The 12,479-nt window shown below is 42.5% G+C and overlaps 1 protein-coding gene across 3 annotated transcripts in view; it reads right to left on the reverse strand.

The window, feature by feature from the left end:
• Positions 1-12,479, reverse strand: part of Schip1 (Schwannomin interacting protein 1) — a 181,001-nt gene that overhangs the window by 20,404 nt on the left and 148,118 nt on the right. For all 3 annotated transcript variants that reach the window (XM_075865322.1, XM_037412208.2, XM_037412207.2), the window contains 2 exons: positions 8,914-9,225; positions 123-416 (listed from right to left, as the gene is read on the reverse strand). In XM_075865322.1, the coding sequence (XP_075721437.1) occupies positions 123-416; positions 8,914-9,225 (606 nt within the window). The remainder of the gene's footprint in view (positions 1-122; positions 417-8,913; positions 9,226-12,479) is intronic.

Genomic DNA, 12,479 nt, shown 5'->3' on the forward strand with positions numbered 1-12,479 from the left:
TTTTGCTTTTTCCTGCACCTGTTGGAGAGTACCTAGGTGACCGACTCAATGATTGACTAAATAAAAAGAAAAGAACAGCAAAATGAATAAACCATTGAACCAAACAGCCCGACAGCACTCACAATGTCGGCAATGGGCGACTTCTTCTTCTGCTGTCGCTCCACTTCCATCTGCATGCGTGCCATCTCCTTGGCTTGTGCCAGCGCTGCTCTGGCTTCCGCCTGAAGCCGTGCCTGGCGAGTGGCAAAGTCCTCGCCGTTCCAGGACTTGGCTTCTTTTTTGAGCTCACCACTGCCATCAGTCTTCTTTTGACGCCAGCTCTTGCGCCGGTTGAAAAAGAAAGATGGCCGCTTGGGAGCAGCTTCCTCGTGTGAGGCCCGCCTGACTGGAGGGCTCGTGCACAGGGCTGGCTTCGTCTGCAGCATGCACATATCGCTACATGTAATGGCTACACCAGTGAAACAATTCCGATACGGTACAATCCTGTAATGACACGCACCATGAACTGCATAAAAAACATGTTTTTTGAGCACAGACGCCATGCACTGAAGTTTTCCATGCATGGCGTCTGCATCACTATGCACAACATAGCTACTTAGGAAGTTAAATGGGGCCACAGCTAAACTAGAGAGCAGACATGCATGCCCTGTCATTTTCACTGTACCCCAGGTGGTCAATGTTGGTGAGCTTGGGCGGCTGATAATTGTAATAATAACCACCGGAGTTTAATGTCCCGAAACCACGATATGATTATGAGAGGCAACGTAGTGGAGAGCTCTAGAAATTTTGATGATCTTTAACGTGCACTTAAATATGAGTACACAGGCCTCAAGCATTTTCACGTCCATTGAAAATGCAGGGGCCACAGCTGGGATTTGATCCCGCGACGTTCAGATCAGCAATTGAGTACTGTAACCACTGGACCTCCATGGCTGGTCACTGGGCAGTTGGCTTAAAGCTACATAGTGCCCTCTGATTGATGCACATCAACTCTACAAAAAACCTTCCATTGTCCCTTGTAAGATGAACCAAATAGTGGATGTATGGATCGTTAATTAGCTAGATTGTGTGAATCCCGAACATGTCTGAAATCATGTGTAGTTCTCATCCTTTACACATGAGTATAAAGGAGAATTACAGTTGAATCCCTTTATAAAAGACATGCACTGGGGAGAACCTCTTGTCTATTATATGAGCAGGGTGCCACATGTATGTTTTCTTATCAACCCCTGTATTTATGCAGGCACACTGGTGCCTCTTATACCCATTTGTCTGCGATATCAGTGTCTCTTATATGACAGCACACATACCGTAGGTTTCGATTGTACTTGCAGGTTAAAAAAGCTTCAGTCAGCGAAGTGTCAGGCTGTGAGGGAAAGTCCTGAATGTGGAGGGGGAGACAATGAACAACCTGCTTGCCTTGAACTTTCGATGTCTTTCCTTACCCTCACAAACATGTTAACCAGCAATCGAAACATTTGCCAGCATGAAAAGTCCCATAGTGAACTTAAAAAGGACAAGACGCAATCACTGCAGACAAACTTTGAATGATGCTTTGTAGACTGTAGTAGAGAAACTAAGCCACTGCAATGCACAAAGTCCTTTATGAAAGGGAACACGCGAGCACGAGGCCTGCACTCTGCAGCGCCTGCCTCTACTTTCATCAACGAACAGTAAAAGAAAACACCTCCGCTATTGGCAAACAAAATAACAAGTCATGGCCATTGGACAAGCGATGCTAGATTACGCTTGTGCTCTGGTCTTGCAACGGGGGATTGAGCCAAAAGCAGACGCGCTTACCTTAGCTGTCAGTTGATGGCACTCTAGGCAGCCGCGGCGAAGTACCCATTTACGACAATGTGATCCCTCAAGAAACAATCGCATACCCCGACTACATTAAAGCTGAGGAAACTAATATACTTGATCACCTTGCTAAAGAGTATGAATCGTTTGTGGAACTTTATTGTAACAACTGCTCGGACATCATTGTCTTGTGACTCGTGCTAGAAGTGATCATATTTCATTGTATAAATAGGTACATGCCAATAAGAAAAAAGAAACCTTATAACCATAATCCATAGATAACGCACAAAGTTATACACGTCAAACGTAAAGTAAGGAGGATAAGAAAACTGCTGAAAACCAACCCATTAAAACATCACAATCTCAGCATGGCAATCGAATGTATGAAATCAAAAATTAAGACAGCCAAATGCTCCTACTTCACAAATACACTCACAAACTTCTTGAAGTCAGTTCTAGCGAAGTTTTGGAACTAAATAAACCGAAAAACTTGCAATGATGACAGAAGAATAGATGTAGGCAACGAAAAGTCTGCTAACCTGCTCAATGACTACCGTAATTACTCGAATCTAACGCGCAGTTTTTTTCCGGTTAAGGGAGTTCATAAATCGCATGCGCGTTAGAATCTAGTACGAAAAAAAAAAAATGAATACGGTCATTCTATTGCCATCGGCATTTCCAAAATAGCCGCCCCCTACGTGAGTCGGCCATTTCTGCCTATGTGTTTCCCATGTGCGGCACTTCGTACGTGTGCTGAGGAGTTTGTCATCTTGTAGTGCATTAGCATCGATGGCATGGAAGGGCCGACTCCAAAAACTCGACGAGTGTACCACGATGCTGCTCTTAAAAGAAAAGTCATCGCGTGTGCTGAGATGGATGAAAATCGAGCCGCATCGCGGTCGTTCGGAGTTCCCGAAACGTGCGTGCGAGACTGGCGGAAACAAAAGCAGAATTTTGTCGACAGCAAAGATTCACGCAAAGGCTTCAGTGAACCACAGCAGGGTCGGTTTCCACAAATTGAAGAGCTGCTCGGCGAGTATGTGATTGAGCAGTGAGCGGCACAGTGGCCCGTGACGACAAAACTGCTCCAAGTGCAGGCTATGCAGTTAGCCTTAGAAAAAGGGCTAATGCCGAGCCAGTTTAAAGCGAGCAGGTGCTGGCTAACTAACTTTATGAAAAGTAAAGGCTTTTCCCTCCGAAGGCGAACGGGCATATGCCAAAAGTTGCCGGAGGAGTTTCACAGTTTTCAGAGGTTCGTCCTAAACTTGCGGCACAACAACGGCTACCTGCTTGAACAAATCGGGAACGCTGATCAGACGCCTCTTTACTTCGACATGCCTGGCACCACAACCATCGAGAAGAAGGGGGCGAAGCAAGTTCGCATGCTGACATCGGGCCACAGTAAAACTAGAGTGACGGCAATGCTCCGTTGCACGTCAGATAGGCACAAGCTTCCCCCGTACCTCATATTTAAATGGAAGACGCTCCCGAAAGGAGTCGTTTTCCAAAGTGGTGTGATTGTGCGGGCCAACGAGAAAAATGGGTGCGCGTTGCAATTGATGTCATAATTTTTTTTTTTTGTCGTGGAAACCGAGTGCGCGTTACAATCGAGGGCGCGATAAAATCGAGTAAATACGGTACTTCTGCTCTATCTTCAGCGAGGATGATGGCACACTACCACAGACATATCCTTCTGAATCAAAACCTCTAGATCAGCTTTAAATAACAGAAGCAGGCATACTTAAGTTGCTGCTCAAACTAGACTAAAAAATCATCAAGACCTGACTATATCAAGTGCATTCCTTCGCAGATACGCTGGTTGGGTGGCGAAGTACTTATTCATAATATTTAACAAATCATTGTCCGCAGAAACCCTCCCTAATGACTAAAAACAGCTAATGTAACCCCTATATATAAATCAGGAAATAAAACCAAACCCTCCAACTACAGACCCATCTCACTGACATGCGCAGCCTGCAATCTGTTAGAACACGTCATCTTAAAGCAGATAATCAAACATCTCAAAAAAGGAACAAATACTAACACCCTGTCAGCAAGGATTTCGAAAAGGTGTCACCACAGTCACGCAACTTCTTGAACACGATGTATCACTGAGTGTCAACATACAGAAACAAATTAATCTTATCCTTTTAGACTTCTCAAAAGCTTTTGACCATGCATCACATGATAAACTAATTTATAAACTCGAACTAACCTAGGGGAAAGGGCCCATCGTCATTTGCATAAAATGTTTTAGTGACCAAACAGTTTGTAGAAGTCAGCTTTCCCATAAATCTAGCGAAAATTCTGGAGTTGCACAATGAAGCATTCTGGCTCCAATTCTATTTATCATATACATTAACAATCTACCTTGTAATATTCCTGTCAACGTGAGGCTCATTGCTAATGACTGTGTTTTATACCAAGTAATCTATTTTTATATGGACCATCTTGCATTAAACCACTTTTTATCTTTAATACCCAAATGATTTAAAGAATGGCAACTGACACTGAACATCAAAAATGAGCTGTTCCATCTATAACGAGTAAAAAAACACACGTCCAATTTTAACTACTCTATAGGTAGCGCCACCCTCAGCACAGTTAGAGAGTATAAATACCTTGGCTTAACACTAACCCATGACTTTAGATGGGAACGCCATGCAAACGTCACCTCAACTGCATTAAAAGATTGTGTTTTTTAAAGTACGTCAGAGAGTAGCACACCCTTATCACAAAGCTATTAGCATACCAAATCGTTGTCCGATCAACTTTGGAGTACACTAACAATTTTTTGGTTTACTTCCACCAAAAAACTCATTTACAAACTCGAAGCAGTCGAAGAAACGCACTAAGATACATTTACAATAAATATAGACTAAAACATTCCCCCACAGTATTGCTAAAACAGGCACCTCACCTTAAAAAACCGAGACAAGCTTGCGCCATTAAAAATGATGTATCATTTAATTCACAAGGATGTAAAGATTGACAACTTTCAAATACTTATGTTTAAAACAAACACGACAAATGTGACACAAACATGCATTATCATTACATGAGCTTGTTGTTCATACAGAAACTCATAAGCATTCATTTTTTCCTTCAATGAAACGTTAATAGAACAGGCTGGACCCTAACGTAAGAAGAAGTGCGTCACTATCCTCCTCCTTATCATTGCTTGAAGATCAGCTTACAGCTGTCCAGTTGTAGTGTACTTGTTTCCCCATTACTTATTTATTAGGAAGGGAAGCAACAAAAAGGAAGAAGGCAGGGAGTACTTATGTATTAATTTTTTGCTAATATACTGTACCCGAAATTCTGCCTTTCATGCACACTGTCACTTCGTTTTCTTAGCACCATTTTTTACATCACTGTATTCTTACTTCAGTTTTCTCTTTTGTATGCCTCCTTGCTTTATTTTTCTGTATTAGGATGTATTATGATGTACTGTTATGTTTCCTTGTTTACCTTGTTAACTGCTAATATCTTCTTTCCCCGTAATTTAATGTTTTATATCTGCATTTTTTATTTAACAAGTCAAATATGCATTTCCTGTATTGATCCCTGATGGTATCGACAGTATCAATAAATAAATGAATAAAAATAAGAAAGGACAGTGTGCAGTGACAAAAAGCATACTATAGTCACTGAAATCCATTTCATGACAGAGTCATGGTGTTTGAACTGGCTTTGTAACATTGCTTTATACCTAACTTATTCTTTTAATACATTACTGCTTAAATTATAAAGTAACGGTTTATTCATAAAAATAGTTTATGCAGCAAAAACTGATGTGGTGGTGCACTTTGGATAATTGCCTTCTTACTTGACAATGATTGCCCAGCAGATGCTGGCTGTGCACTATCTGGTCCCACAAAGCACAGCGAATGACGCCGCCAGGAGGCACAAAAGAAACGAAGAGTAGTATATTGAAAACTTTTGAATCATGCATGCGGCCTACTACTGAACTTCACACAACATGCCCCTCTTAAAAAAAAAAAGCTGGTTTGTCTCAGATCATCTCTGCAACACTGAACTGATCTAACGGAAGGATAGTCAACTCCTCTTAAACGGAACTTGAAAGGGATCCATAAAACTGTTGCATTTATCAGAAGTTTCATTCAAGCAAAGTACACTTATTTAGTGAACCAAGACCTTTATTCAACTTGCACAAACCTCACCTTACTCATGAGGATGAGTAGAAGAAAAAAAAAAAAGGAGTGAAGAGTGGTTTGTTCAGCAAGCTTGAGTGGTTTTTTTCACAAGGTACACACCCATGCCTGACAAACTAGCTAGAATTTCTGGACAAGCCTCATGCTCGAAATAGCACTGCAAAAGTTCAACAGGCTCTTTAGCTGATCGGTCTGGTGGCACCACTGCACTGGCAGTAATGTCCTCACATTCATCGCTCAAAGGTTGATCCTCATCTTGCACTTCGGCAATCATTTCCTCAATAGTCTCTTCACGACAGGTACAAACATTTTCATCAATTGATTCATAGTCCTGCAGCGTGAAAGGGGCAGAGTGTACGACCTGACTGAATGCTGTCTCAATGTCGGCATCAGCAGGGCTTCCTTTTTCAACAGGTGCTGCATCCTTGCGCTTGAAAGCCAGCCTGGTGAAAGCATCTGTGCATCGTTGTTGCCTTCTCTTGCTCCCAGGCACAAGCCAAAATGTGGATGGCTGCCAATAAATCTATGCTGTAGCATTTCCCGCTGCCTGCTCTAAGCAGCATTTTATGGAGCAATTGTCTGCGGTAATGAACTTTATTGTTCCGAATAATCCCTTGATCCATCAGCTGGATCACTGCCATTGCATTGGCTGGCAAGAACTCCCGAGTGATGGCTTGGAGTGCTTGAACTTCACCGTAGGCTGGGAAATTATCCACAATGAAGACAACCTTCCCGCCTTGCCTCATAAATCTTGCGTCTTCCTCCCGAAGCCAGTTTTTGAAAATGGCCATGGTCATCCACGCTTTTCCGTTCCCATGGTACGCAATGGGAAGGTGTCGAACGCCTTTGAAACAATGTGGGTTCCTTGATTTTCCCATTACCAACAGCTTCAGTTTCTCATCTCCTGCCATGTTTACACCCACGTTCGCAGTGATGCGATCTTCACTGCGTTTTCCTCCACTACAGGCTTCGCCTTTGAAGGTGAGAGTCTTTGATAGAAGTGCCTTATAAAAAAGACCCATCTCGTCAACGGGGAAGACGTCTCGTGGCTCAAAGCTCATCAAAATTTCCTTAAACCACCCCTGTTTTCAGTCGGTGCATATGTCCCTGTTGACTGCACCGCTCTCATTTGAGATTGATTTGAAGACTAGGCCATGGCGTGTTTTGAAGCGGTTGAGCCATGCGTCGCTTAGGACAAAGTTCTTAACACTTATTTGCATGGCGATATCTCGAGCTTTCTGCTTTTCTAGTTGTTCATAAGGCGTCATCTGCATCCGCATCCATTTAGATGTAAAGGTCCCGTTCTTAACTGTGCCTTCAATATTTTCAGTCTTTCCAAATCCGCGACAGCATCGATTTCGGGATGTATTTTTTCGCCCCCTCCATCTTGGGCAGGCCGCTTCGATCGAGCTCCTGAAGAATTCGAAGCTTTTTTTCAAACGAGAGTGTATGGTGCGGCTGCTTCCTTTCCATCAGGCTGAAATAACACCGTAATCCACCGCATTTCGCTGCACAAATAGGCCTAATGCACAATTGACTCGCCGACTTGGCTGCGACAGCCACAAGTGAGAATGGCTACCGGATTGGCTTATCTCGATCTCAGGTGTTGCCATGGTTGTGAGACCACCTTTGACATGAGCGAGTCAATGCTGTGTTTAGAGTTTGTGCCATTTACCGTAAGTGACCAATAACACTGTTTCGATTAACCGATGAATTTTACTGCGCAACACATAGAAATACAGCCATATGAGCCTATTTAGTTCCGTTAATGAGGCATTTTCATTTAAGCAAGTTTCAATTCTTGGGAGCCCACTGTAGCTACCATCTGCTTGTTGAGCTGGTCCTCCAAGATTGGGCTTGTCTGAGATATTGCACTAAGATCTCGCTTTAGTTGGTAATATCTCAAAGAAGACAATAACAGTGCGAATAATGGACGAAGAAAAAAAACATGAGGATGGCTTATTTTTCTTTGTCCCACACATGTTTGCACTGTTGATCTCTTTTTTGAGGATGTACAAACTAGCCTGCCTTTCTGCACTCATTTACTAGTTGGTGTAGATCCACAGGTTCTCAAAACAAAAATTAAACAACACCACAAGAGGAAAGCACAAAATCACACAAGATTTAATTTTCAGATCCTCATTTTAAATCCTCTGCTTTTCGCGACAGATAAGGCAGGACAGGCATTGGTGTAACCAGGGATATTTTTCAGAGGGGGGCATCTTTTGGGTACATGAAGTTGGTGTTGGGTGGACAGATGTTTTAGACTGGTGTTTTACATTAGGTGTTATACTGTAGTAGAAAGAAACATTAGAAAGAGTATGTGGTGTTCGTGCCCTTTCCTGACTAGGCCTCTAGGAACAGGTGAACATATGCTGCTGTAAACAGTTGTTGACTTACTGATGTCGAAGTTGCACACAGCCCCACCACAACGTATGTCATGGCTGGTCATTGTATTTCGTGTTTTTACCCGCCAAAACCACAATGTGATTGCAATGAATGCTGTAGTGGGTACTAAAGGGTAATTGTGACTCCCTTGGTTTCACTGATGGTAAACAAGCATTTTTGCGTTCCAATTCCTTCCAGATTCTGGCCACCAACATGACTGAGATAAAATCCGGACCCCGGACCTCACCAGTGAACACAATAACCACTACACTACCGCGACAGGTGTCAAAAGTTAGCAGAAAGCAGCTTCTGCTAGTGTGAACATACATTTTGGGGGCTTTTGTTTAGCACTTTGTACATAGCCTAGATCTCTCAGAATAGAACTTTCAGCTAATAGAAATAATTCATGCAAGACGAATTCATGTACCATCAGCTTAGGGTAGCAGTTTTTAGAGAAAAAGGTTTTAAAATAAATTTGCTGCTCGAGTAAGGTAGGTCAAAATGAGGTCAAGTAAAGAAGAAACAAAACTTATTTTGGGCCACTGACCTGCAGCAGGGAGACATCAGAGCTTGCATTCAGAAGTCCATTGGGGAGCCCGACAGAAGTGTTGGCGCTCCCTTGCTGACTTGTGGCCTGTTGAGTGCTGCTGTCATCATGGGGCCGTGCAGCTTCCCCGGATAGCTCTAAAGAGTCCAGTTCGGCAGCAGTTTCATTCATGAAGCAGATCTGCAGGTTCTTGCTTTCTTGTAGCCTCACAGCAAGACTTGGTTTGCGATTGGTGCGCTCAATACCAAAGGACTCCTCCACATCTGTGTCCATGGCCAACTTCTGTCGAATCGCCTCACGGTCATTGCGTCTCTGCAAAAAAAAAAAAAAAAAAAGATTAAGATAATGCAGGCGCTTCAGTTGACAGTCAGCAGCACCTGGAAGAAATAAGTTTTGTATAACCAATCATTGAGGGGAATGTTTGGCGAAGCAAGTGTGATGATACATATCGTCATTGCATCCTGTGAAGTCACTGAGAACAAACCAAAACAAGAAAGAGAACTGAACTACAACAAGGCTTAGCATGGCTGCAGTTCTTAATTGAAACAAATGAGAGCACTTCTATTACACAACAACCAGGGGTGGACCAAGGAAAGCAACAAGAGGACTCTCGTAAGAAAACAAGTAAAACACAAGATGGCCGAGAGTTGAGAGGGTCCTCGCTTAAAGGAACCGACAACTGCTTCTTTCCGACCAAGTTATTTTTTTTTTACAACCGAAAGCTTATTCTTTGCAGAGTTCACAGCTGTAGTAGTTACTCCCAAAAGAACGTAGTCATTTTATAAGCAGTATTTTTCTATTTGAAAGGCTCGGAACACCAACGTGCCTTTTTGTACAAAAAGGCTGAGAATTGATAGCGATGCCAGTAGCCTTTCTAGCAACGTGTGCATGCTGTCATTGTTCTGCTTTCGCAGGAGTTCCTGTAAATATGCTTAACCACATTTATTCTGAGCTTTGCAACTACTTTAAAAAAACAAGCTGTTACAATGAGACAATGTGGCTTTATACAGCATCCCTGTATTTGTACTGCGTTGCGTGCACCTGTGCCCAAGGTTGATGCGCCTGTGTCGTGGATGGCGTGCCCCGCTGTCGTTACTCTCTCGACACATGAGCGAAGTCAAGTCACCAAAAATGTCACTGCACATCATTTCTGAGACAAAGTGTAGGTAAAACAAACCACGTCACTTCAAAATCAGAGCGACCTGAAAACTTCGTGCGCAGTTTCATGAGCATGTAGAAAAGTTGCTCAAGACGTGCTGACGAGCACGGAATCATAACATCATGCGAAGGCAGCGCCATAAGTACATCTTTATGGAGTAATATCTTTTACTATAAATAGCAAACAATATTTCAATACTAATGGGAAAATTGTAGACCACGTACACTTGTTTACGGTCGCGTGACAGGGCAGCTTGGATAAGTGAAGTTTCTGCCACTAGGTGGTGCCACAGGCTATTTTTGTGATTTGCAATGAAGAAATAAAATATAACTCCACTTCTCATGAGAAAAATAGGGTTAGTTTGAGTCACTACGAGGGACAATTTTTCTATCCGTGCAGTCATCTCATAATCATGTTCTGGGCAGTTGTCGGTCTCTTTAATGTTCAATTTTGAGTCCACATTTCTTAACTAACATACACAAGTCGTTTTGGGGAGATCAAATGGAATCACAATCCCAAGGCCTTTTTGTATATGTCTATGCTGCAGACATTATTTATCATAATGAAAGCAAACTGTAAGACGAAGTTAAACTGTGCCCTTGAATGACCAGTGAGGGCACAAGCAGGCTAGAAGATTTAGGGGCACTGCAAAGCAAGTTCTACACATGCACTCCTACCTAAAGAAATATGGTTGTCAATATCCATCTTTGTCTACTTGCTGTAGTGCTTCTACACGAAAACAAACTAACATGGAATAACCAGACTAGGCACTCCTCAAGTTTTCCAGGACACACTTCTCACATAACAGTACTGCCCTCAACACCTTTATTTTTCACAGGCTCACCTTGACGAGATTCCTATCAGAACAGTTATTGCTGAAAAGCCTAGACACAAACTGTCTTCCCACTCAAAATCAACAAAGTCCTTACTGAACTTTTGCATGGCAGTGGCGAATTGAATAGGCTATTGTACTCTCACCCTATACCTCCTTTTTTTTAAGAATCTACTTTTTTCTCCAATTTCCTTCCCATCTATTTCCCTTTCCCTCTCCCCTTAGTGCAGGATAGCGAACGAAATACTACAATCACGGTTGACCTCCATGCCTACCATTTTATTTCTCTCTTTGTCTTTCATTATTTAACTCCTGCATGTGACACAGAACTTACGGAATGTCAAGCGCTTGAATTCTTGGCATAATAATATAGTTGAATGCAACTTGAGAAATCTGGAAAAGTCTCATAGCTGACTGAAGCACAGCAACCGATCGCCTCTGCGACAAAAAAAAAAAAGTCCACTCGTGGATTCGGCAACTTTTCTTTAAAGGTGGGCTCAGGGCCATCTGACTCATGACATCAGCCGGGAGTGCACGCCCATTGGTGCTCACTTGTTTGCATCTGCCTTTGGGAAGAAACTGTCACAGACTTCTAAAACTGTATCCACATATAATGTGCTTCCTTGAATACACATAATCAGAATCCTTTTTCATCTAACATGTTGCTGCACAGTGCAACATATTGCCGAGTGGTAAAATAAATATTTCCAAACACACTTGTGGAGGTGGCAAAATAAGATGGTATAAATTGGCGCCCATTTACATAAATTTCCATTGAAAAATTCTTCTACAGAAGTATTGGAGCTGATGGCTTGAGGTGACTTCCATGTTCACTTCTACATATGAGAAATATAACAGAAGCGGCACTCGTAAAGTAATGAGACCATGGTCTTTTACCCACCCTACTGTTGTGTTTGGCGCATGTAAGAGCTCTGATTAAATTCTAAAGAACAGTAAATTTGGTAATGCAAAAGGATGGCATGACTCCTTGTAGGTTGTGCACTTTTATTATGTGAAATACACTCATTGGTGTTTTTTTTTATATTTAAGCAGCGCTTTACTGAAGCAGTTACTAAGCGTTTGGTCTTACTGTGCAATGCGAAACATGAATCAGCACTGACAGCACAGGCTATTGAGCCATCAAAACTACAGTTACAGTGAGATATATTACAGGCATTTATGAGAGTCTCTCTGGTCTGAATCGCTATCGCAAGGCATTAGAAGAATCACCTCTCAATATTTGAGAAGCAACTGCAGCTCTGTATGCGCGACAACTAAATTTTAACAATCGGCAAATTCCAAAATACGTATGAAATCATACATTTACCACGTCCTTTAATTGTTCAAGCAAAAAAAAAGAAACAGAAAAGCATGCCGGCGAGGAAGCGCGAGCAAAAGCACAAAATCTCGTCGGAGAGCAAAACCTCCTTCAGACGCGCAAGGGTTTCTTCCATAATTAAAGCTGCTTTGCATGCTAGTGCTTTCCGGTTACCTCGATGGAGTCGGCATCACCGAGTAGCTGCACGATATTGTCGAAGAAATTCCAGTCTTCTTCGTTGCGATTTGCTTCCGTCC

This window comes from Rhipicephalus microplus, chromosome 1 (assembly GCF_043290135.1).
Source record: "Rhipicephalus microplus isolate Deutch F79 chromosome 1, USDA_Rmic, whole genome shotgun sequence".
NCBI lineage: Eukaryota > Metazoa > Arthropoda > Arachnida > Ixodida > Ixodidae > Rhipicephalus > Rhipicephalus microplus.